Source organism: Pelobates fuscus, chromosome 4 (genome assembly GCF_036172605.1).
Source record: "Pelobates fuscus isolate aPelFus1 chromosome 4, aPelFus1.pri, whole genome shotgun sequence".
NCBI classification, from domain to species: Eukaryota; Metazoa; Chordata; class Amphibia; order Anura; family Pelobatidae; genus Pelobates; species Pelobates fuscus.
Window position 1 is genome coordinate 153136328 of NC_086320.1, and position 27658 is coordinate 153163985.

General features: G+C 39.2%; 1 protein-coding gene across 2 annotated transcripts in view; it reads right to left on the bottom strand.

Annotated features, from left to right (window-relative positions):
• Positions 1 to 27658, bottom strand: part of CDKAL1 (CDK5 regulatory subunit associated protein 1 like 1) — an 858136-nt gene that overhangs the window by 628387 nt on the left and 202091 nt on the right. For both annotated transcript variants that reach the window (XM_063450500.1, XM_063450499.1), the window contains exon 7: positions 18132 to 18180. In XM_063450500.1, the coding sequence (XP_063306570.1) occupies positions 18132 to 18180 (49 nt within the window). The remainder of the gene's footprint in view (positions 1 to 18131; positions 18181 to 27658) is intronic.

Sequence of the window (27658 nt, forward strand, 5' to 3'; positions counted from 1 at the left end):
AAAATAAAACATTTTCTCCTCAAAGATAATAAAACATTAGAGGAGGTCTTACTTGAAGTGACACTCCAAGCACCATAGTAACCTAAACTCCTTGAAAAATAAATTATACAATGATTTTTATGACATTTTTTGTTTTGCAAACCATGCTGCAACTATACTTCTGCCCTGACTATTTTCTTTGTTGCCCCTCACTCAGATGACTCTGGAGGGGGCTGGGGGAAGTAAGAGATACACAAGGTGGGTTGTATTGTGATTTTTTTCCCCCCACACTCTACATAGAAGAGAGTGTAAGACACACTAAAGGGGGGTACAATACACTAAAGGGTCTAAGAAATTCAAAAGGAGGGGTTACGAGACACTGGTGAAGATGCATGTTACGGTTGCTTCAGGCTAGCTGAGAGTTGGACCGTTTGGATGTCTTTGTCCCCGATCCTGGAGAGTCGAAGAAAGTCCCAAGTCAGCACCAAGCGATCTTCCTGCAAGCGTAGAGATACTTGGAGCTCTTAGCAGAGCTAGTGATCAACATTTCCCTACAACACGAGTCAAAGCAGCGAGTTGAGGGTAAGAAGTCTGGTTTATTGAACGGCAAGGCATTGCTTATATACACCTTTTCAGGCCAGAGGCACCCCCTCTGGACCTTATTGTTCACAGTGTTACAAGGGACAATAACCAATAAGAACAAAGTGCATCTTTTCAAACCCTCCCCTCTATACTGGAGATAATTAGCTTAAATGGTTACAGTAAATTAATTATCTCCAGGTACAGGCAATATTCTGGTTTTGCAATATGGGGATAAAGTTTGTCTCCAGGGGTATACAGTAAAATTCAGTAAACCCAGTAATTAGCTCTCCAATGTTCAGTCATAGGGTCGGTATAACTGGCTCCCTTCACGGCCAAGAGCCGAAGTTAAGGGGAACTGCTGCACTACGGGCTACTGACTGCACATACAGCATTGTCTTACATGCCCTGTGCCAGGGAAAGGGCACAAGACACCCGACATGAAGACTGACTATCTGCTATGGCATGCACGTGGTATTGGCAGGCTACAGGTGACGATATCACATTCTGTCCCTCTCCAGATACCTGAAAAATTGTTCTTAGCCATCCCCTACCTGCTAACACCCAATGACACCACTGATAAACTCCTTGTCAGTCAGTTTACCGTAGTAATGCCTGCTGCTCTTTTAACCCCTCACTGACTTGCATGCTTTACTAGTTTATGACATACATTAGCACTCATGCAGGAAAACGTCCGTCTCACCAGCCTAGGTCTACTCATTGACTCAGACATGTATACATAATATATCACTACTAATATTTGTCCTAGTCTGACATAACAGGGATACTCTTTATTTCACTCTGATCAAGCCTAATGGTTGTAAATACTCTGATTTTATTTCTGTTTGTTTATTTTCATTGTTTTATGTGTTTTAAACATAGTATGTCACATTAACGTCCATCTTAGACTACTTAGTGAAGTGTTTCCCAGACTACTCCTGCTACTTAGCCTTGCTCTTTATTACTCAGCATGTTTGTTAAAACTAAGCTTGTTATATAAATAAATTAAAAATGTGCACCTATTCATGCCACTGTTTAGCTTGTGAATATCTCTATACGCTGTTGTGCTGTTAGATAATGATTGTACCTACCTACAGACAAAAAAAAAAATAAATAAATAAAATGACAATAGGAATTCACAAGTTACTCAGAATGTTGACATTTGTGTGTTTTCAGCAATGCTTTAAATTAACCAAAACCTCACAGTTTTTGGATAATGCAGGACCATTTCTGTTGGAATTCTTGGAGTGACAGACATGGTTTATTTCTAGCTTGGAGAGATCTTAAATGAACACTGTAGGGTCAGGAGCACATTTATTCCTGTCCCAATAGTAATAAAATCACCGTCTAGCCCCCCCTGGCCTCTCCCTTGTCCCCCCTAAATATAGTAAAATCTTACCTTTATTACAGTCTGCTGGTGCTGGCTCTGCCCCTGATCTGCAAGGTTAACATGCCTCTATTGGCAGCTTTCCTGACAGCCAATAGAGGTGCTTCAACCCCAATAGCAGAGTTTTACTTGCTATCCAATCAAAAGGTTTCAGAGTGTATTTGCTTGGCGAATTGTAAACGCTTGACATTTTGCCATGTGTGCACACTAACCTCCCAATGTTTCCCTATGGAGAAACACAGGATTGGCTGAGATGGTCAATCTCGCACAGAGACCAGCATGCCAAGGAACATAAGGTAAGTAAATCCTAATTTGGGAAAGTGGGGGAATGCACCTACATAGGGGACTCCTCCATAATTAGGAGAACACAATAGCCTAAGGAATACATATTTACAACGGTATAGTGTTCCTTTAATGTAATAATTGCCATTAAGGTGGGGACCAAGGGGTAGGATAACTTATATTGGTCGATTACAACAGTAATCAACCAAAACAGTAAAAACAGTAAAAACAGCAACAGGAATGATGAGATCAGTACGAGTTAGTTTATGACTTTTTAATTAATTTAAGAAAGGTGATCAACTATGGATGGTGTGCCCTATAGATTTGTATCGTGAAATAAAACTTGACAAGGATATTTAATTAGTTCACTTAAAATTATTTGGGCGCTGTAGTGTCAGGAACAGAAATGTGTATTCCTAAAACCATTTTTCCAGTGCCACGCGGAACTCCTTACGTCTGGAGCCAAACGCAGCTCTGGCCAATTAGCATCTCCTCATAGAGATTCAATGCATCTCTATGGGAAAATGTCAGCACTAACAAGGAAGCACCTCTAGTAACTGTCTAAAGAGTGGTCACCGGAGCTATTCCTTTCTTTTAAAATTCTGTGTTTCCATTAAAATGCCTGCAGGGACTGACTATATTCCCCATAACAACTACATTAAGCTGTAGTTTTTCTGGAGACTATAGTGTCCCTTTAAGTCAGAGCTATCTGCAAACAAACTTCCCTCATTATTTATAATTATGTTCTGTTTTTTTGTGTTTTTTTTTTTTTTTTAAATTGTAAAGGGCTCTGGGTTTACCGTTAGTCTGTGCATACTGAACTGGCTTTTCTCCAATTGTACAGTGCTGCAGAATATGTTGGTGCTTTAAAAAAATTAAATAATATCAAGTTAAATTATTTAACTTTTGGGTTTTTTTCACCCACACCTTAGTTGGATAGCCTGTGTATAGCTTGTGTAAGTATTTTTGTTATTAAGTGGAACTTTCTGATGGATAGGAAGTTTGTTCCTTTGTGCGGTTTGTATTTGAAATGTTTTCAAAGACTTGTTTGTAACTGCAGACATCTCTCTGACGCTTCCAAACATTACAGTTTTTTAATGCATATAAATAAAGGGGGTCAATTCTAGTTCCTTTTAACATTATACAGTGCTAAGCAAGTCACTTTGTCGTTTATAAACTCCATGTAAACCTCAGAAATACATTTTATTACAGCATGATATTTTCTTGGCTATGAACTCTTGACTTAAATATTCTAATTTTCCTTTTATATATGGTTTCCCTTATTTAAATGGTTGTAAAATTGTAATGGTTGCTAGGTCACTGGTGGTCCATGTCTGGCAGATAAATGCTCCTCTTTTACATCTGAATTTCAAGTCTGTGCCTGTGATTCTAATTCTGATGAGCATTCCAAACACATTCTCTATCCCCAGTTTCCATTTACAGTGTACAAAATAATTGTCTGCCTTCTCATTTGCCAACTTTAACATATCATGGCAGTATTTTTTGCTGACCAGGCTTGGAAGGTAGCTCAGCAAAGAAAAAACAGGATTTTATTCTAACGAGAGATGATCCCCATTTATAAATAAGGAAAATGCTATTTAGTAGCACACAAATACTTTTTTTGTTTCTTCAAAGAATTAAAAAAAATGTCATGCATTTTCCAAGTATATAAAATGTAGTTGATTTATTAAAAGCATGCGATCAAGGCTTCGCACTGAAGATGATGTTGGTGCTTTATAAATAAATCACCACAGGTAAACCAACCACCCTCCCACCCCCCAAAAGTACCACTGTATAAATAAATAAAACTGCAATAATTAACCAGTATCTTTCACACACTAGATCACACGGTTATATATGACATGTTGGACAAGACATTTTACATTTTGAATAAAGGCAAAAAAAAAAGGTTAATCTATATATTTTACTCTATTTTGCCGCACTGTTTTCTGGGTGCAATAAATGTACTGAAAATGTAATCCATTTAAAATAAATCCATCTTCTTACAAGAGCAGACCCCGATTTACTTTGAATTGGTTAGAATATTATCAACCTCTGACATGAATTGGTTGCATTACAGCTTTCCATGAAAAATAGTTTTGCAAATGAGTTGGAGCATGGATGAGTGGACACAGTGGTTTCACTACATTTTTGATTCATAGACGGCCAATAACCTCCCTGATATCGCATCATATTATGGTCTCATAAAGCGTCGTAAAGCTGTGTCAAGCAAGGGAGACATAAAAGGTAGCTTGCTCCGGACATACCATGAATTACAAACTGGAAGGGTAGAAATTGAAGTTCATTGCAAGTTCAAGGAGGTTACCACAATGGCAACATCTACGCAAACTATCCTTGTATTCCAAAAGGCATCAGCTATCGATATTAAATAAGCTCTGTCACCAAACACCTCCCAAACAAAATTATTACAAATAGTGTGTATTTCATAAAAATAAAATATTTATTAAATACTCACATTGACTGATTAGACCGACATTCTAACCAAGTATAAAAATATCATGGAGATTAGGTACAGACTATATCTTCTGTACTTTTCCTCCACTTGACAAAAGTCAAGTTTCGTCAAATCGTCCAGCCATCACTAGTGGAGGCTGTAAGGAAAAAGGCATTGTCTACGGAGGCTCCCACGATGATCTCCACAGACATCAGTGTTGTACTAAGATTAACCTCTGCAGTGCGAGAATAAATCATGCGGCAGCTGGCCAGTGCAGCCAGCAGCCAAGTAGGATCAACAAGGTTTATGTTGTTGAAAAGGTCATGACACCTCATCAGCGGCGCACAGAGCGTCAAACAGGCTACTTTCTAGCCCTTGCCACCCTCCTTCCTTATATCATATATATGTACAGTTTCCTCTGCTTTTATTATTGGCGATGTTGCAGAGAGAACGACATCTGTGACTTAATCATGTTAAGATTAAAGGTATGTTTTTTTTGTTTTGTTTTTTAATAACCTATTGCCTACGTATAGACTGCTAACACAGGCTTGGCGTGGGGATGTCAAATCAGATATGCCCTAAAAGACATGCCTATCTTTTAGTTATGATGGTGGTATTGGGGCAGGAGAGTGTCAGTTTTTCTGACCTTCAGTGATTAAAACCCTTTCCCAAAGCTTTACATCCTGAAGTTGGTCTCCTGCTCTAGTACCTCTCCCTACCCTCTTTTCTCCAGCCACCGTAGTAATCAAGAACGTTTGCTTGCACCAAAAGCTCTCATCCTATCACTGGCCTTCCATTGAGCGTAATATTATGAAACGCAAAAGTACAAAAACATAGGGCAGCAGATTGTACCTTGGGTCATTTTTTTTGCATTAAACAATTTGTAAAGGGTATTAACATTAGAAGGTCATACAGCGCTAGGGATTCCAGGTACCACAACCAATTTACTGATTCACTGATTTGAAGCAGTTTAGTGTTGAGTGTTCTTTTAACCTTACTCTGCTACAGAACAACATTTGACTGAAGGCAGTCCATGCAAGCAATGGCAAAATTTGCTATGCAGATGTGCCATTTATATTTCCCATGACATATCCATAGCTTTTTGGCATTCGATGCAGAGTAAACTGCACACATCAAAAAACTATCTGGAATAGATAAAAGCACCTATCTCAGAATATGTGAATGTTGGACACCAAATTCAAGCCAAATTCAAGGACAGTGTAAATATATACAATTTGATAAATTACTTTAGCTCCTGCCAAAGCAGGAGTACTTTGAAATTGGCAAGCAAAGCGTTTATGCAGTTTACAAGACTAAATTCCTATTATTTCCTATGTCGTAAATAGTGTATTCAGCAGATTTCATATCGAACCATCAGGACTACAGAAAACACACGTGTCTATAATATTTGTTAATTTCAGTGGCAACCTATTATGTTTTGTTCATGAGACTGCTTCTCTCCTTTTTCATCTGTATATGAATGAGTGAATCTGATTTTTTTTTAGTGAACCAGGTAGGAGCATACTTACAAAGTGTCCCCATTTAGGGGGGACAGTCCCTATTTGGGGCCCAAATCCCTCTGTCCCTCTTTCTATCCTAATGTTCCTCTTTTCTAGGAGCTCCATGTTGTCGGTGTGCCTGAGTGTATAACAGAGCTCCACAGCAACAAGCCCCACATAAATGTATCTTTAAATCCTCAAGGACGAAGACAATTGTAAAAAATTCTAATAAAAAACCCCATAGAATTTGAACTGTGTTTGTTTAATCACACTTTATCGGTTTCATATTAACTGCACGAGCACTTATTATAAAGCCTTTTGTTCAGGAGAAATATGGCTTTTATTTCACATTTATATATGAAGCATAATTTAATATGAAAAAAAATTGAAAAAGTATGAGACAATAAGAAATGTTATTTTCAAAGTTCTGTGTGGCATTTTAGCTGTAGATGTCATACTGTAATTTTATCGCAATAAAACACATACTTGTATGCGGTGATCTACCCAGAGTTCAACGATGATCCCATGTTACAGGTTTAAATATAGGGCTTCCCCATTTTCTATTTTTATACATTAAAGTTTGCCAGATTAGTTTGTTGGACCTATGTTGCTTTTGGGACTGCATGGCAGCCCAAAACATTTGTATTACCCCCACCATGGCATACCATTTGTAAAAGCAGACAACCCAGGGTATTCAATAGGGTCCCAGTCTTTTAGTAGTCACAAACCCTGGCCAAAATTAGTGTCTACATTAGTTTTTTGCATTTGTGTGATATATGTTTTGCTGCTCTAAAAATGCTCATATTTGCATTGTTCAACATCTCTGGAGCACAACTCCTATGTACATGTCTAACGGGATTTTGTAAAGTTATAGGGTCAAATATAGGCTTGTCCATTTCAGTCTTCATCCCTGGAAATTTGTTTTGACCTATGTTGTTTTTGATACAGTATGGCAGTGTGGGTAATAACACTTCCATCATTATGCCATACTGTTTGCAAAAGTAGGCAACCCAGAGTATTACAAATGACATATTTTGAGATGTTTGGTGTAGCCACTTTATCACAAATATACGCCCCATTTAGTGGTTACACTTTTATTTGTACTTTTTCCACACATAAATTCCATCTTCACAGGACATTTCATAATCCTGATGTGCATTTGTGTAATAAAGCCTCAATATTTTTACTTAGCATTGTCTCACCAACACTTCCACCCATGTACTAGTTTTCCAGGTATTTTGGAGAAGTCACACGGGCAAATATTTTAGATGCCCTTTTATACTTGGGAATTTGACCGTGATTTTCTGGGTCTATGTCACCTTGGAAGCAGTGTGGCAGACTAGGGGAAAAAAAAATTGCCCCCATGATGGCATATAATTTTTAAAAGTAGGCAACCCAGGATATTCCAAACTGTGTATTTTAAGATGTTTGGTCTAGCCACTTTATCACAAATACTGGCTTCAATTAGTGGTCATTCGCTTTTGTGTGTGAGTTGTTTGGTGTAGCCACTTTATACTGGCTGGGCTTAACGTAAACAGGCACAGGCCAAGGTCAGGGGAATCCAAAAGTCAGAATAGCTGATATAAGAAGCCAATAAGTCGGTACAGGCAGGTAGCCTGAAATAGTCTGTTAGTCAGAGAGAGATGGGCAGGAAGGGCAGTAGTAACTGGAGTCCTTTCAAACTCCTTTCTTGTAGCAAATGCAACACTTTCTCTAGGGTGATTTTCTTTAGAGGTTGAGGTAGGTTTTCGGTAAAGAAAGTGTTTGCAACATAGTCTTTGTAAATGTTATTTCAAAGAGGGAGGAGTGGGGGACTGGGTAAATAAAATATCAGACAAAATGTTAAACATGGATTCAAGAAATGGGTATATGGCTTCCATATGGCTGATTTTTTTTTTTATACAGCACATAAGAATTGAAAATTGCAATCTGGCTTAAATAGATTGCAGTTTTCTGGTAGCAGGACCTACTTTTTCGGTTCACCAGATAAGGCTATATACACTGGCCAGCCACATTTACTACCCCAATATGCTTGCTGCAGTCTAGAATGCACTTCATTTTTTTCAGCTAGTCAGTCATTCCTCAGTCAGACACTGACACTGTACTTTCATCATGCTTTCTAGACACCATGGAAATATTCTTATCTGTGAACAGAAGGGCCAGCACTTCATGGCTGAAGAGGAGCATCTACTGCTTGTCTAGGGTTTGAAAATAAAACACATTTTTAAATAAATCAATACTGGTATAAGTTTTCAGCCCAAAACTTATAACCCTTATTTTACAAGCATAGGATCAGATCCCGTGCAATCTTGCCATTTGTGGGTCAACCTGGTGGGTCAAGATGACTATCCTTCCCTTGATAAATCCAAAACTCCCATGTACAGCCAGTAGGGGATTTACATAATTTATAGAATTTGATGCAATATTGTGACCGCTTCGATGGGATATATTGCTTGAAAAGCAGTCTACCTTTAAATTTCATACGGGATTTGTCTTGGTCGGTTTTGGTCCTGGAAATATTTTTTGGGAAAATTTGATAGGAGTTTGATACGGCGCCACATTTTGTAGAGCCCGTCAAACAATGGGTAATTTCTATGGGGACAAAGTATGTTATCGTTAAAATGGAATCGCAGCATTTGCTTGCGACGATCCCTGTTCATAACCCCTGGGAAATTATCGGTAGCCAGGATGGTGTGCTTGTGCCAGTAAGACCTGATACTTGGCTTCTTCACAATACCTATTACTAGAGTGTGATACCTAGTTTTATTTTTTTTAATTTCTGCCACAGCAGTGGGGTACCACATGTAGTAGATAGTAGTTGGGGCACCATCACTGGAGGACTCATTTAGGGGTCTAGTGTCAGAGGCACTGAGTGCCACTCTCTGCGAGAGTACCAATATCAGAGCCTGCAGAATAATAGCGTGAACTTTTAGGTGGACTTATTTAAAGTATGTCACAAAGGGAATAATTTAATTAATTCACCTACTTGGCCAATATACACATACCCAATTCCCACTTCCACCCACAGAAAACCAAACACCAAACTCATACATTAAAATTATTGATCACAGATCAAACAGCTGCGACCAGCACTAAAATTATAAATTTTTCATTTTATTTTTATAAAAATTACCCCCAAAAAATGTCAGCTTGATTAGAAAGTTCTCTGATCACACTGATCACCGATACAGTACCATACATCACAGATGTTTGTACATTACAGTGATCAGTCAGCAGGGAAGGTGTTTTAAAAAAACAAAACAAAAAAAGCACAACAAAAAACTGATGTAGCTGACAAAATAAATGTTATGACCATAAAATAAATAAATATTAATAGTACCAATCACCCTAACCAGACATCACAGGGTCAATGCTATGATCAGCACTGACCGGGTTAATCTAAAAACATGTAATTATTTTTAACACTTCTAAAGTTTAGACACAGTTTATCTTTCTGCCTCTCTCTCTCCAGGAGATCAAAGTGAGAAGAGCCGGGCAGAGACAATGTTTCAGCCAATGTTAGTAATCATTGGCTGAGACATTGTAACAATGATCGCAGTGACAGGCAACACGTGCTGCAGTTTGCTGTCATTCGCTGAAGGGGGTCTGTTTGGATTACCAGGCAGAACCTCCAGGCAGCAAATCGGAGCACTTGGAAGGAAGTGGACCAGAGGAAGAGCTACAACTTTAGTGCCTGCTATGCTGCCCAATCTGCATTTGAGCCCACCTCCTGAATCTGTTTTGTAATTTACCAATATAACGGATACTTACTCACCTCTGCCATTAACCGCACCTAGAAACTTCAGACCTCAGCCAACCGGGCGCCACATTGCGACTTCCCATCACCCCTCACTATGAGTTCAGCGGAAGGCAGGAAGGTGTGATAGTGGATAATCTACTGTAATGTACTGGGCTGTCAGCAATCAGTAAAAGCACTGGTACATGCTGGAATCTTGGTAATCCCATTTTGTACCGGCTGCCTGAGAGTGAAAGAAGTGTGCTTACTGTCAGCATGTTCAATTAATGCCACAGTTGTGTATAAATTATGCTGCTTTTTAAAAACTTTTAATGAAGAGAATAATCAGCACAGGTTATTGGCAAATGGTCCAAAATGCTACTTTTAATCTGTATTGGAATTTAATCTGGATAAGTTATATCCCTACTAAACTACAATAAGTGCATAGAAATCAGTCTTTGCAAATAAGATACATTGTGGTTAGAAATAACATTTTAGTTGCTAAAATGTTCATCAGATCAAAAAATATAAAACTTCTCAGAACAGCCCTTCAGTGGTCACGCTGGTCACACCCCCACCTCCTATAGGCTGTGAGCTTGTTTGAGCACGGTCCTCTTCAACCTATCGTTCCTGTAAGTTTTCTTGTAATTGTCCTATTTATAGTTAAATCCCACCTCATAATATTGTACAGCGATATGGAATCTGTTGGCGCTATAAAAATGGCAATAATAATAATAATAATAATACAAAAGTGTCTTTCTGTCCATGTAAAGTATGGCAGAGATGTATGCATAGACCTCTATAAAAAAGATTCTCCAAATACAGAAGTTCTTATCAAACAATGACTTACTGGCAGAATTATTTCATCTTTAATAGGCTGGTTAGCTCAATATCTAGTTAGTGAGTTTCTGCAAAAAATGTGTCACAATGCACTGTCGTGTTTTTACTAAACAATCATCTGATCAAACTACAATTAGCTTTCTAATTAACTCATAACGAAGGTCAGCACACAAAACATTACTGAGTGACTTGGCCAATACTGGATTGAAGTGTGTGTGTGTGTTTTAAATAGCATACTACAACTGCCTTGTGCTACTAAATGCTCAATAAAATAAAAACTCTAGGTGGCAAGATCGTTCTCAAAGCTCCTTAAAGGACCACTCTAGTGCCAGGAAAGCATACTCGTTTTCCTGGCACTAGAGTGCCCTGAGGGTGCCCCCACCCTCAGGGACCCCCTCCCGCCCGGCTCTGGAAAGGGGAAAAGGGGTAAAACTTACCTTTTTCCAGCGCTGGGCGGAGAGCTCTCCTCCTCCTCTCCGCCTCCGTTCCTCCCCGTCGGCTGAATGCGCACGCGCGGCAAGAGCTGCGCGCGCATTCAGCCGGTCACATAGGAAAGCATTCATAATGCTTTCCTATGGACGCTTGCGTGCTCTCACTGTGATTTTCACAGTGAGAATCACGCAAGCGCCTCTAGCGGCTGTCAGTGAGACAGCCACTAGAGGAAATAGGGGAAGGCTTAACTAATTGATAAACATAGCAGTTTCTCTGAAACTGCTATGTTTATAAAACAATTAGTTAACCCTAGCTGGACCTGGCACCCAGACCACTTCATTAAGCTGAAGTGGTCTGGGTGCCTAGAGTGGTCCTTTAACCATATGATTTTAAATTCGTCTGATTTTCAGAATGGTGTTCAGAATCACGACTTTAATCTATATTACATATTCATAATTTGCTCCCCTATTTCTGTTTTACTTTATTTCAAGGAGTCATTGCCACTAACAATAGTTTATCATAGTTAAAATAACCGATAATAACAATTAGGTGGATATAATGTGAAGCCCCAACTACCATCAACTAACTTATCAATTTGGAAGTTAGGCCCTGTGTGCTCATAGCTGGGGAGACTGCCAATGATTCATAATTATCCAAAGCACGGAGCCAACTGTATAACAGTCACAAAAACATAAGTTAATATTTAAGCCAGCATAGACTACATCTCCAGACAGGTCAGTGCGACTGGGGGGGGAGGGGGGAGGTAAATCATGAGAGAATTTCCTTTGCTAGTATTTTTTTTTCATCTAGGCAATTAAGAGCATTGACCCATCACAACTGGTTTATGAGAACATGACATGTAGACAAAACTTGACCAAGTTCTCAGTCACTCAATATATATGCTCACTTCTACAGCAAATACTGCCCCCGATTTATGTCTTGTGCCCACCGAGAGCTGTATAGGTAAAAGTTGGCAGATCACCAAGTATCTGTGGTACACAATGGCTCCATATGCTGTAAGTGGGACTGGTAGATCCGCCATGTTTTCGTGGACAAACCTCTCTTTGTGCAATGAAGTAAGAATGAAAAGTACTGTCCATTAGCGTGTTTCATGAATAGAATGAGGGCAGGGAATCAAAACAGGGTAGTTCTCTTCGGATTACCTTTCTGTATCATATGATTTCTGTCTGATGCAAAGAAGGGTGTTTTAAAAAAAAAAATTAAAAAAAAATACAGGTTCGATCTGGTAACCCTAAATGAACAGCTGCACAAGAAAAATATTTTGGCAGTATGTAGCATTGCTATGCTGCAGAACTGGAATCCTTCAATCAAAGCGCTTTCCTCGGAATTTCAAACATTATTAATGAACTTCCCTCTAACATACAAAACTTGCACGCACAACCTCAAGACAAGTAATGTTCATGTATGCCACATGAGACTACAGTGATCTGGCATCCTGTGTAATTAACAACTCAAATGTTTCCCACTTCAAATGAACAATTTGCCAGGGATAAAGATTTTTTTAACAAGGAATTTTGAAAGTTGTATTCTAGAATAGTAAATACGGTATATTTGAATAGGATAATTAGCACTGGAAATCTTTCCGAGGCCCCAAAGGCTGATTAAATGTAACACATGTATTTGGCTGGTATATACTTCTATTGCTGTGTAGGGATAAGTGGGTCTTGCTGGCCTGAAGATACAAAGTTGCAAAGCGTACAGGTGTCTGGTTATACTGCAGTATAATACACAACTGTCCATCATTGTGCTATAAAATAAATAAATAAAAAAATTTAAAAGAAAGGGGGGAGATTTTTTTCTGCTTTAGCACAATGACTGTGGTTATTTACTATACTGCAGTATAACCAGAGACCTAAAACAAAAACAAAATCACGGCTCCTACCATTCAAGCCTTAATACCTAAAATAGAACACTGGAAGAGCCGAGATGGTCTACCTTAGGACAATCGGTTAAATACCGGTCCATCTGGAAGCCCTGGATCCTATACAGGAAAAAGATCTATTTGCCTGACTGTGCCCCCATTCTAACCTAACTGAGGGTGCAGCTCCGTATGGGGATGCTTAGAGAACATGAAATGAAAACACTAAACCTACTGACAGACCAACATACTATCGCTTATACTAAATTTGATGGGATTTGTGGGGGGACAGGGCAGATTCGGAAAACAAATACTAATGGCATGGGTTATGTTCTATTTTTGTTTATTGTTAAAATTTTTTTTTTTTTTTTTTATTGAAGGGATAGCACATTGACAATACTAGCGGCTTTTAAGTACACAGGAAATGAGACATACCTCCCAACAATAACACCGATATTAGAACCAATAAACCTAGACCCCCGTGAATCACTCTAGACCTAGCCGTGGTTTTCCCCTCGGCCAGATGATACCTCTTCCGAACTGGGTCTTTTCCTTATCTTTAACATAATACTGTTGGATTAAACTGCTAAGAGTCTAAGAACAGTAGGATACTGTATGTGAACCAAGGCATGTTAATAATCAATTTATGTTTTTTTAAACTCTATTGATGCCAATGCTATGACATGGGAAAATGCCATTATTAAAACTATAGAAGATTTGAGAGATTCAGAGAGTAAACATAAGGCAATTGGCAAAGGTTTCACTGGTGATTTGCAGCTGTTCTGCAGGGATTAGGAGAGTTTTATCAATAATGTATAATTAAATCAGCAAATGTTCACTACACTAGAACTTGCTAGTTGTGCCGACACCAAATGCAAACTATGGATACAACCAAAATAACCAGCCCAGAAACAAAATGTTTACCTACAGCCTGGTAAGAAAACAAAAATATCTATACATTTGCAGCATTCCAAAAGGGATTGCTGCACAGACAGGTCCGTTGCAAGTTGAAATGCTTACCGTATAGTGATTAGAGTGGTACTTTAGAGCATCTCTGTCCCATTCTGGGGTCTTTGTATATCTTAAAGTACAGGTGAAGATAGACTCCACCTCATGTCACGGACATACTAACTGAATGCAGATAGGCAACACGTGTGAAGCATGCCCTTTTGCTGCATAATTTCACTGGCCCACACACAATAACATGCAACCAGAGGCAACCAGAGACAATACTAGGTTATTATAAATGAATTATGAGGTCAGCACATGATATCACTGTACATGGAATGTCACCATGTCATAACTAGTATGTATGATGTCCCTGGAGGTGTTTACAAGTGACCATATGGTGAGATGAGACTATGCACACATTCATAGCACACACAATTGTTATTGGTAGTAAGGGAGAACTGAGTATTAGGAAACAGTCTGCGTCTCTTGAAAGAAAGCTATAGTATTAGGAATACAAAACTATACCCCTAACACTATAGAGTCCCTCTACCTATAACTAATTTTTCATGAACAAAGTGTTAAAGGGACACTCCAGGCACCCAGACCACTTCTGCCCATTGGAGTGGTCTGGGTGCCAACTCCCACTACTCTTAACCCTGCAACTGTAATTATTGCAGGTTTTTTTTTAAACTGCAATAATTACATTGCAGGGTCAACTCCACCTCTAGTGGCTGTCTACTAGACGGCACTGCCTGATTCATAGCATGTGTGAGGACCTCCAGTGTCGCTCAATTCCCCATAGGAAAGCATTGAAAATCTTTTTCAATGCTTTCCTATGGGGAGACCTAATGCGCGCGCCACATTGCCGCGCATGCGCATTAGGTTTCCTCAGCCGGCGGGCGGGATCAGTCTCGCCCACCGGCTGACGTGATTACTGGGAGGAGCGACACCGACCCGAAACCACCGCAGAGGGACATCGGTGGGGTCTCAGGTAAGTGACCTGAAGGGGTTTTCACCCCTTCAGCTACCTGGGATTTGGAGGTAAGAGGGAGAGGGTACCTACCGTGCCAGGAAAACTGGTTGTTTTCCTGGCACTGGAGTTTTCCTTTAATAAACCTTTTTTTACCCACTACAACTGTATCAATCCCTCCTTCAGCGATGTCATGCAGTTGGGGAGAGCTTATGTCCATAAGCTGCGAGTGCAGCACGCGCATTAGGGCATCCCCATAGGAAAGCATTGCAGTTTTACATTGCAGGGTTAAAGGGACAGGGACTGTGCACCGAGGCCACTTCAATTGGTTTTGCAGCTTAGCCATGCTCCCTCTTTTCACAAAGCATCTTTCTTATCAGATGTACTCTGAGTAACAGATTTGTGCAAAATTTTGTTCAACTTGGCCAGGATTTACCTGTGGAGTCATTCATATTTAGAATATAATTATCCTTATTCATAAATTGTCAGCCTATTCAACAGTGCTTTTCACCTATATGAGGAGATGGCAGCAAGTAATTGGACAAATTAAAGCTGAGAGGACAGATTGACCTGGAGTGGAAGGGGAGGAGAAAACCAAAAAGAGGACGAAGTGGACTATGGGATCACAGGTTATATATGTTACAGATGAAGGAACAGAAGGACTGTTGCAAAAACAGAAGTTACCCAGGAAGAGTAACCTGCAGACTTTGGGGTCAAAGGTTTAACCTTTTCTGGTAAGATGGAACCCGGGAACCTCCTCGCACCATAACAACTTTGCAATGAAATTGTTGTGGTGTCCAGAGAGTCACTTTAAGCAAATGTTGTATTGATGCTTAAAATATTCCTTTAAACTCTGCCTACTTGGACCTGTGTGTCACCAAGACAATGAGTAACCAATGGGATTGGTGGGTTACAAAGTACCGGTGTGGCCTAAACCCAACTGTGGAACAAATACATCTCTCCTAGATACATTGTCCGTTTAAAAAAAAAAAAATCATACGGGTTCAGCAGCTTAGGGTAGGGGGGTATATTTTCCCCAGTCTTGTTAAAGTACAATAGCCTGCGAAGTGTGACATCCTAATCACATGATTCCTAATATATGGGAGCTTGGGGATAAGTTAAGTTTAAGCAAAGGATTTCTGCTTACCATTTGGGAGGAATAAGTTATGCAACTTAATAACCGAGCTGGCAAAGATTTAGAGAGAACATTGCTTTCTCTCCTCTGGAGGAATAAAAGAGCAGCTAAGAATGTGCAATGTGTTGACAGCCTTATTGGAAGTCATACACTTCATCATCCATTGATGCTAGTATACTGCAGTCAATCACAGCCTCATAAACAAGACAGCAGAATCCAGACACTGTTCCATAACATATCTCAAAAGTTACAGCACATACAGCTGAGCTGATGCTAATCTCAAGCATTCGCCAAGACTGCATTTAAATTCTTTAGAAACGGCAATTTACTGAGCTGCTGACTCCAACCATTCATTTAAAAATACATTTGAGTATAAGATATTCACCTGCAAGCTGCATGGTTGTCTAAAGAACACAAGCAAAGTTTGAAATCTTTGCTACAAATTTATTGTTGCACACAAACTGCTGTGTGTATGTCAGTGATGGCAATAACAGGCCGTGCAGGAAGGTTACATGTAAGAATTATACCCAGCACTGGATACTGTCTTATCACCAGGCTGGCCATTAAACACATACCATTTTTTTCATGTGATTTTAAGAAAGTATGAGAAAGATGCAAAATGTGCAAGTGAATATATCAGGGCTGTGATAGAGTATATTATACAGAATATAATGTGAAATTTAGGACGGGTGAACCAGATTGCAATATAAAAAGGTACACGTTTACACTCAAACCATTACAAAACAAAGGATGGATGCAGCCCTTATCCACTTTACAGAGACTGGTTATTTGCTTTAATATTTTTTATTAAAGGGTCACTAGTCACCAAGACCAACTGTGCCCTTAACCCTGCAATGTAAAACAATGTAAAACCCATTCTTTCACTTTACCTTGTGTCGTCACCCCCATTATCCAATATAGATTTTTAGGTGTTTACATTTCAGGGTTAAAGGGACGCTTTCAAACACCGAAACGTCATATAAATGAAATTGTTATGGTGCCAGGTGGCCTCCAGATGCATCCTTACCTCAAGGGATTAAACCTTTCTACGGTTTAACCCCAAAGATTCAGGAGGCACGGAGTATAGGCGGCGCAGATTGGCTGACACTCTCAGTATAGTAATATAGCATTCCCTAGATGGACCTGGCACCCAGACCACTTCATTGAGCTGAAGTGGTCTGGGTGCCTATAGTGGTCCTTTAATGTTCCCCCATCACGTATTCATTCTTTCAGTTCACCTTATGTTGTCACCTCCATTATCTTTAATTTATATTTTTTAATGCATGTAATTTCAAAAGCAACAGCACATTTGGTCACATATAGGGAGCCACAAGAGATTGCCGAGGTGGTACATGTACAGAATGATCAAGCACACAAATGGATTGAAAATATATCAATAGAAGGGTGAGAGCTGCTAAATAGGGCATATGCCTCAGGGAATAATGTGTGCAAAACCTGTAAATTACTGGCACAGGGAACGCAAAGAATATTCGAGTTGAAACAAATTTCCTTTTTTTTTTCTCTCTCCATGTCTTAGGAAAGTTCTAGTCCATTTAACATTTAAATACGAAGTGACATGGAAAAGGAATTGAAGAGAAAATGTGTGCTCTACCACTAGTGAAGTTTTGGAAAAGTATTTTACTGCCCTTCACCTTCCTTACAGAGTGCAGTCAATATCAGTCTCAATGTTTCTGTACGTTTTCTTTTCCATTGTGTCTAAAGCTGGGTTGTATCTTACTCTATGGCAGTGCAGTATAACAACACATTATTTAGTAAGGGTGCTTTGAACAATTAATAGGTTTGGGTTTTTTATGAACCTATACGGTTTACCAGTGCATTTAAATATAGTGGTTGCTGGAAAAAGGTTGAACATAACAGACAGCAGCTTAACACTTAAAATAAAACAGATAGGAGCAGAATTCTAACTGAAGCCGGTCGTGGGCCCTTTCTCTCTGTAGTACTATGCCTTACTGTATCAAGGGTATTAGATACGAGAAAGATGGCTACCTTTAATAGTTTCTTCAACCACTTCAACCACACGATCAATTTGTTGCACCTGTTGAAATAAACAAAAACAACATCATTTAAAAATGTGGTAGACAACATGAAATATTTACAGCTAAACAAATAATAGTTTTGTGGAGTTCAAAAAATGCTTAAATAAAATAAAAATCTAAAGAGCCAATAATAAGTGTAGATCAGTAACTATGTGTAGTCAATGAAAAACAAAACAGAGTTACAAAAAAAAACATGGATCACAGCGCACACAATAAAGATTTATTTGTATTTTTTTTTTTTTAAGTAGAAAATAAAAGATTGTAATAGACTTTTTATGCACCCACTGTCCTGCTATTCTAAATTTGATCAGAATATGGGATTGAACAGCCACTAAGTACACATTGCTTAACACCATGCATAAGAAACAAAGGTTCTAAACCGGGTTGACGAGCACAAGACGTTCGAGGTATAGAAAGCACAGGAATGCATTTACATGATGCCAATATATTCAGATTGTTCAATGACATCAAACATATAAGCCCATTGACTAATGCAGACTAATTTAGACACCTACAACTATGACACTTTGCCCAGAGAGATGATGCTAAATAAAGCTGCAGCCTGCCCCCTGTCCTATGAAAATCTTTCTGTCACCAATACTCCACAAAAGTGTCTCATAACTACTATGTATGCATATGTGCTCCAAGTGAGATGGTGAGAGACCTACTCGCTGACATCCTCCGTCTGCACATAGTTCTAGAGCTGTAGGATAGATGTCACCAAAATAGACTAGTACTTAAAATTAAGGACAATTACCTCACAGCTCATGTTCATAACACAATTACAGCGTTAAGCAACGTTTGGCAACCTTGAGAACAATGTGATTGTCCGAAATCTTAATACACATTGTGATGTAATCCTTATTACAAGGAGTTCTCTCTGCTCTGTATAACCATCATGCTAGAATATGTATGCTGCTGGTCTTCCTGATCTCTTAAAGAATAACAAAGAAATAAGTGAAAGATCTCCAAATAGTCCATGACTAGTAAAAATGCATCCTTTAACTCTTCCCTCTTCCAGAGCTGTGTTTGCTTTTCTTTCATTACTTCACTGCAAAAATAAAGTTGAAATAGCCACTAAAGCATAAATCAACTTCTTGATATGTGAACAACATAGCGGATTTTGATTTTGCAGACTGGAGTTGCGAGAGTAATTATATAGGTCAGTAATGATTGGGCACGAGTCATTGATACAAGTCACTGACTCAGCTCAGAAACTAGCAAACCTCACTGAACATACTGCATAACCCTGGGCAATTTGCTAATTCTTATTTCAGTCCTAAATTTATGATCCAAATAACCAGTCTCAACATATACTTTGAGAGTCTGAATAAAATCAATTACTTAAAATGACATATGCCTATACTCAAGTTGTCTACATCATCTGCCTTATATAAAATGCAACAAGCATTGTGTGTATAATATCTCTTTCTCGATAAATAGAATATATATCTATATATATCTATATCTATATCTATCAAGGGCTTGCAATCCTGGTTATTCTCTTAATGCCCGGTGCTGGTCTGGCAAAATCATGTAGATGTAGCAGAAAGGACCACACTCCAAGGTGTACTCTCCTGTTTCATGGCTTGGTAAGTACACAATTAAGGTGTAATGGTCTTAAGGGTTTTGGGTATATATTCTTGTGTGTGTACACTTGTATTTTATTTCTTGTCCTAATGAAAGCTCCATGTGGGGGTTGAAACGTTGACTTTTATATGGATTAAATAAAAGTAAAATTTTATTTGAAAACGACTACAAAGACCTTGGAGTGCGGTCCTGTCTGATTGATTGATAGATATATAAAACTTCAGATATCTGCAAATGCGAAAAGGTGGTGAAGGACAATCCTCACTTTATGCACTGCAGCATGTAGAGGAAGTGATCTCAGATCAATTCCTCCCAGCACTTTTGAATGGGAATACACACTGTAGTAGAACAGCCCACAGCTGCTGTTGCAGCTCCGGTCCTTGACCTGTACCCTGCCAGCCTGATCCACTGGAACCCAGGGAAGCCACCCACACTGCTAGATATACACAGTAATGCAGAATAACCCTCCCCTCATACAAATAATATGAACAGCCTACATACAAACATACACACAATTCTCACAAACTCACCACTAACATTCCGCATACATGCACGCAACCCCACATGCAGCCTCTCACATGCAATATTAAAGCATTGATAATGCTTTCCTATGGACTGGCTGAATGCGTGCGCGGCTCTTGCCACCCGGCGCTGGAGAAAGAGGTAAGTTTAACCCCTTCCTCTCGTTCCAGCCCGGCGGGAGAGGGACCCTGAGGGGGTGGGGGGGCACCCTCAGGGCACTATAGTGGTCCTTTAAGTACACACCCTAACTGCTTCCATTGGAATAAAGAGCCTAAGTAACAGACATGTGCTGCTAATCAAATGCCCTTGATTAACTCTGATCATCAGCAAGTGTGACCAGCACTATAAAAGCCAATGTTTTAGCAGGATGTTGGTCTGGAGCATGCAGATGTATTTTAACACAATGACAAGGAGGAAAATTTTCAGCAATGATCTTGGAGAAGCAATTGTTGCTGCCCATCAAACTGTTTGGAAATGTCCTTATAACCCTTCCCAATTTAAAGTCCCTCATTCTACAGTGAGAAAGATTATTCAAAAGTAGAAAACATTCAAGACAGTTGCCAATCTTCCCAGAAGTGAATGTCTCTGCAAATTCACCTCAAAGTCAGAAGGTGCAAAAAAAACAAACAAAAAAAACAATGCTCAGTTAGCATATTATATGTTAAAGGAACACAAACATATATTCCTGACTCTATAGTTTTAAACTAAATATCTAGCCTCCTTGGTGCCCTTCAAGCTAGGCTGTGCCCTTCCTGCTTGGCTGACCACACCAGAATTGATTACCTCAGCCAATCACAATGTCTTCCCATTGGAAAGCATTGGATTGGCAGAGATTGTCCATTATGATGATCTCAGCCAAGGAGGTGGGGCGGAAGCAGAGCCAAACATTGCCCAGGCCAATCAGCATTTCCTCATAGGGATGCATTGAATCAACGCATCTTTATGGGGAAAGTTCAGTGTATCCATGGCGCTAGTGGTTATGATGATTGGAGTTACCCTTGGAGTGAATAATTTCACTCAACACTTAATTGATTAATTCAGTACAGAACTTTCATTTCTCTTTTAAACTGATTAATAAGCTTAAGGGGACAAACATGTATTCCTAACACTACAGTGTAGGAGTTAATCTTTAAGTGTCTGGCTCCCCTCTCCGTGGAGATAAAAGGTTGTTTTTACTTATTTTCTCTCCATTGCCATGCCTTTCTTGCCCTGCCTGACCCAGTCTTGTTGAAAAGGTAGTGTTTACAGTGCTAAGACTGCAAGGACATGCTATAGACACCATGACCACTAGCATTAAGCTGTATTGGTTTAGGTGACATAATGTCCCTTTAAAAACAAATCTACAGGGCTGTTCCAAAAGCACTATAAAGTTCCACTGCCTGTTTTCTGTGTATGAGTGTTGCACTCCAGAAGGCAGAGGGGACATTACTTTAGATTTTGGATTATTCCCTATCCCGTCTCTCTTTATTTTCCATCTTTATCCCCTTTATTTTTTTTGCTCTCCTCAGTCATATCTTCTTTATTATCCTTTGCTCAAAAGTACCCTCCGATCAGGTGCATTTAACGAGAATTCACTAGCCATAGAGTGAATGGTTTTGGTTCATAAACATTGCTACTTTATATTTAATTTGGAATAGGTGTTCTGCATGATTACAACTTATGGTGTCTTTCTTATCTATGTGTACTCCATTGCGTGAATCTCACGTATAATGACTTTTTGGGGGCTTGTCACTTGATAAGCACCTTTATGACTAATTATTTATGTCTTCTGTACTTAAATTAATCATTGATGTTCCTTCATTATACTTTGCATGACTTTTCATGAAAAATATAAAAACTAATCTAAAGGATTTCTATGCTGGATGAATGTATTTGTTTAAGGGAGAAATGCAAATTGCACTATTTGCACAAAAATAGTTTAAAAAAAAAAAAAAAAAAACTAATGAAAATCCCACAGTTTAATGTGGTAAGTAAATGAAAATACCAGTAAGTTAGGACAGAAAGCCTTATCTTTCAGGCAGGAGGAAAACTGTCTGTGCTAAACATGGAAACTCAATACACAGCAGGGAGAGGTGTCTCCAAAGGCCAGAGATTTTCTTTATAAGCCAGAAAACTGTATTAGCACATCTCACATTCCTTGAAAATGTCAAGAGAAATCAGACATCAGATTGGGACTTAGCAGCAAGCCAATAATTGTTTTAATTTAATCACTTCACTGCCAAACAGCTCTGTAATTCTGAATACCTATGAAACAGCTGGTATGAGTTTATAAAATATTTAAAAAAATTAATTTAGATGTCAATTCTGAATATAATGTACATGATGGCATTTTAAGGGAAGACATAAAATAAGTGATATTGCAAGCATGTTGAACATTTTTATAAAACATCAAGGTCACTATATTACAAAACTAAGAATGTTAAAAAAAAAAAAAAAAAATGATGATGAAATGTCCCCTAGTTTATTCCAGCAGAATCAGATCGAAAATAATTCAAAGGTAGTTGAATTCAATTAGGTGTCATAGAATAGTGTATAATATATTATAACTAAAGCACAGCCCTTCCAGTTCAGAAAAGTAGTCTGCAAATATGTTGTAAAGGTATCTTAAAGGACCATTTTAGGCACCCAGACCACTTCAGCTTAATGAAGTGGTCTGGGTGCCAGGTCCATCTAGGGTTAACTCTGCCTGCTGTAAACATAGCAGTTTCAGAGAAACTCCTATGTTTACCTATGGGTTAATCCAGCCTCTAGTGGCTGTATCATTGACAGCCGCTAGAGGTGCTTCTCACTGTGATTTTCACAGTGAGAAGACGCTTGCGTCCATTAAGAATGCTTTCCTATGGACTGGCTGAATGCGCTTGCGGCTCTTGCCGCGCATGCGCATTCAGCCAGGGACGTCAGAAGAGGGAGGAGAGTCCCAGCGTCGAGGGAGCCCGGCGCTGGAAAAAAGTGAGTGTTAACCCCCTTCGTCCCCATTCAGCGCCATGGGAGTGGAACCTTGAGGGTGGGGGCACCCTCAGGGCACTATAGTGCCAGGAAAACTAGTTTGTTTTCCTGGCACTGTAGTGGTCCTTTAATATTGTAAAACAAGAAGCATTTTTTTAGCTAGAGGTGGAGGTTAGGTAGTTACATGATGAAGAAATGACAGTGCCCATAACAAAAGCACAATCCAAGAAGCTAAAGTAAAAAAAAAAACTAAAAAAAAAAAAAAGACAAGCACTCCCAAAAATGACATGATGAATTAAAATAGACCGAGACAATAACCTGACCATGACACAATGTAACTTTCTGTAAATCGATAATCCAACAATCTACAGTGCATTTCCCTGCATTATCAATCTGTCGGCGATCTGACTGGCATTAACGCCTAATCTGCCTTTAGACTGGATAAGCAATCTCCAAAAGGATCAACAGCAAATAAATTATCTGCCGAAATTGATTGTCCCAGTGTGAACCATGATTAATCGATCTACAGTAGTCAGCTGGGCGTTATACTTACTGCCTCGTCCTGAGTAACCCAAATACAGAGAAAAATGTAAAGCGCAGACCATAAATTAATGAAGTTATTTAAAAAGAAATGTATGGCATGAATTTGCATGTGGTGTCAAATCATTAGGTATAGTTTTTACATTTTGTAATTTTCATTAAACAATAAAGAAACTATAAAGTGCATTATTTAATTGGGTTAATACCATTTCCTTTATTCTAGAATACAAACTGCAGTGCTTTTTGGGGGTTTAAAATCGGTAGTAGTTACTATCCACAGTTCTAACGAAGAAAACCAGTCTTATAATACCTTCGCTTAACAGTGCACCCCACACTGTGACACGTGGCTGATGAGTGGAGATGTGATAGTCACATGATAATTTCCATCTGCCCAATACACACAGTTATGCCTATTCACATGGCCTTACAATTTGAAAGAAGGATCATCTGACCAGATGATCTCATCAAGAAGGTCTGGTCTGTGAGAGGTTTGGCTACACATCATCTCACAGAATTGCAACCGATGGTCTTGGTCGGCCTCCAGAAGACCATGCAACAGTCTTGGACGGTACAGCATCAATTTAAATGTACTTATTAAGCGTTACAAGGACGTTCTCGGTATGGATAGTTGCAGAGGATAGCGGCATGTCACGTGGACTTTTTCATACAGTTCAAATGTCAGACTCATCTAATTTTCCTCTGTTGTAGATTTCCTAGGACGTCCAGATTTCGGTGCATTAACCATTGCACCCATTGCTTAGAAAGCATCTCTAATATGATAAATTGTCAGACGTGTTGGTAGACAAGTGTTAAATGCTTCTTGCTTTAAAATCCCCTTTCTTTGTTCTTGACTCAGGTCCGCCATAATCATTCACAATAAAAGTAAAAAAAAAAATCATTATTTTGTCTGCATTCCACTATTCCTTCCAACTTCTACACTGATATTTAAATGCCTGAAATGTAACAGCCACTTTGTTGTGTGTCAGTGTGTATGTGTAAAATACAATCTGTTGTGTTGAATATCATTAAATCAGCTGTATACCTACTTTTGGGCCACCCTATGTGCATGTGTATATATATATATATATATATATATATTCACCATTCTTATACATGCAAATATATACTATATGTTTTCTCTACTTTACATCTGTTTTTTTTTTTTTCTTCAACTCTTGTCTTGACAGCATGGAAAAACAAAATAAAACACCAACCCTGCACTATTTGTAACGTTGCTTTCAATGACTAAATCAATTTTTTTTTTTATCAGAAAGCCTCTAGTACTTGAAGCAGCATCACCCCTCTGGCGAGTCCTTCTATTAGAGAACCGTCAGGCTTTTTAAGCCGGTGACAATTAATTCAGCTGCACTCCTTGAGATAAGTGGTTGCCCTGCATGATCTTGCTATTCCCCACAGCTTTAAAGGAGGGCATGGGCACTGAAAGCTGCAGTCACAAACCGCTCACAAGCTGAAAGCTTTTCCCTTCACTCAAACAATCACAACTACATTTTGTTCCATTTGGTTCTAAGGGCTAGGTTGCGCGTTCGAGGGAAAAAAAACCCACAAAAACTCACCTCAATTTTAATTAAATTGCTTACTTCTCTTGAAAGGGTACATATGGATGTGTGTTCATTTTCACATCTTTGCTCTGTAATATTAAGGTTTAAGTCACCAGCTGGGAAGAGGAATTTATTTTAGCATCCAACTGCCATGGAAATAGATGGATTAAGAAGGTGATTCACAAGTACTTTGAAACAGAAGGGCATTTTTTTTTCCCTCTTTCTTCCAAGTGTGCATACACCCCAAGCCTATACTTTATGCAAATCTAATCAACCGTTATTTGTATGGACTTAATACAGCTTTTGGCAGCCAGAGTCCAACAAGCTGGGGGTACAGCCTTTAATAAGCACAACAAATTATATTTACAATTTAACTAACAAATTACATTTTATAAGCTACACTAGAATATGCTCCCTCTTTACAAAGTGCCGTGTATAGCTCTGACACAATGATATGTAATGCAGACAGCCCTGTGAGTCTGTACTTTGTATTTATTATATATACACACATATACTCGCCCATTACTATCCCCTCGATTCTCACAGTGATCATCTATTACTAAGGAGGGAATAATAACAGCCACTATGAGAGTAAAACACTTCAGCAATAACAGATAAATAACAATCACTATGTAAATTGTATTTGACTAGTCAACACAAAACTAAATGCAACCAGTCCACTTCATCTCAATGAAGTGGCCAATGTGGAGTGGCCGCCTAGTTTTTACCCAGCAATGTAAAACACTGATTTTGTAGAAACTGCCATGTTTACAAACCTAGAGTAAAACTCGGTAACCAAATGCATCTCATAGGAAAGCATTATATTCAATGAGAAGCATTTGACTGGATGCTACTACATGCAAATCACGTCCCCAGTGCTCCTCTATAAGAATAAGAGATCTATGCCTCCAGGAGGACTGTACAGCAACACAGGGAATTTTGGCACTGGGGAAAAAAATAACGTTTGTGGGGGGTGGGGGGGGGGGAAAGCAGCCTCACTAGGTTCTGGTGATAGATTTACAGAATATTTTTTTTTACAGCACCATGCCAATCATGATTGCTCCGCCCCTTTGGCTAACCTCAAACTTCATGATCTAAGCCAATCCAGCAACAGGAGGCTACTGCACATAAGCAGCAAAATGCCACACTGAACCAATCAGCATCTCCCTAGGGATGCAATGAATCATTACATCTCCATGAGGAACATTCAGCGTCTCCATGTACTGTGCAGCACTGACCCAGGAAGCCCCTCTAGTGGCTGTCTGGGTGACTGCTACTGGGGGTGTCCATAGGTAGCAATGTAAACACTGCCTTCTCTCTGAAAAGGCAGCTTTACATTGAAAACCATGTAAGGACACGCTGTCGACGCCAGAACAACTACATTAACCCCTTAAGAACACATGACATGTCTGACATGTCATGATTCCATTTTATTCCAGAAGTGTGGTCCTTAAGGGGTTAAACTGTAGTTCTGGTGACTAGTGTCCCTTTATATATAAAAAAAAAATTCGAAATAAAAACTAGTAACTTATTGTTAACCAAATATATATATACTCCTTTAATATAAATGTCCTTGGTCTGACCTTTAACAATCTTATTTTAAAATAGAATAGCCCACTCAATTTATTATTCTTAAAGGGACACTATAGTCACCTGAACAACTTCAGCTTAATGAGGTTGTTAAGGTGAGAACCTTAAGGTGAGCAACCTCTCTCTAATGTAAACACTGTATTTTCTGAGAAAATACAGTATTTACATGGAAAGCTAGGAACACCTCCAGTTGCAGTCACTCAGAGAGAAACAGAGGGACTTCGGAGTTGGAGGCATAATATGCCTCCATCCACTCAGATCACAGGGCAGCACTGTGCACAGCATCCTGTGATTCAGTGTCTCCTCCCTCTGCATGCAGACACTGCATTTTCCTCATAGAGATCCATTGATTCAATTCAACTCTATGAGGAGATGCTGATTGGCCAGGGCTGTGTTTGAATCATGCTGGCTCTGCCCCTGATCTGCCTCCTTGTCAGTCTCAGCCAATCCTATGGGGAAGCATTGTGATTGGATCAGGCTACCACATGTCAGCAGACTGCTTGTTTTTCTGAGCCTAACAGCATGCAGATTTACAGCTTCAGGCTTGAATACAGTAAGATTTTTACTATATTTATGGAGGCATGAGGGGCACAGGTGGCTAGATGGTTGTGTTAACACTATAGGGTCAGGAATACATGTTTGTGTTCCTGACCCTATAGTGATCCTTTAAGGCTGTGCAGAACAGCCATAGCTAAACAAGCAGAATATTCCATCTTAGCGTACGGTCTAA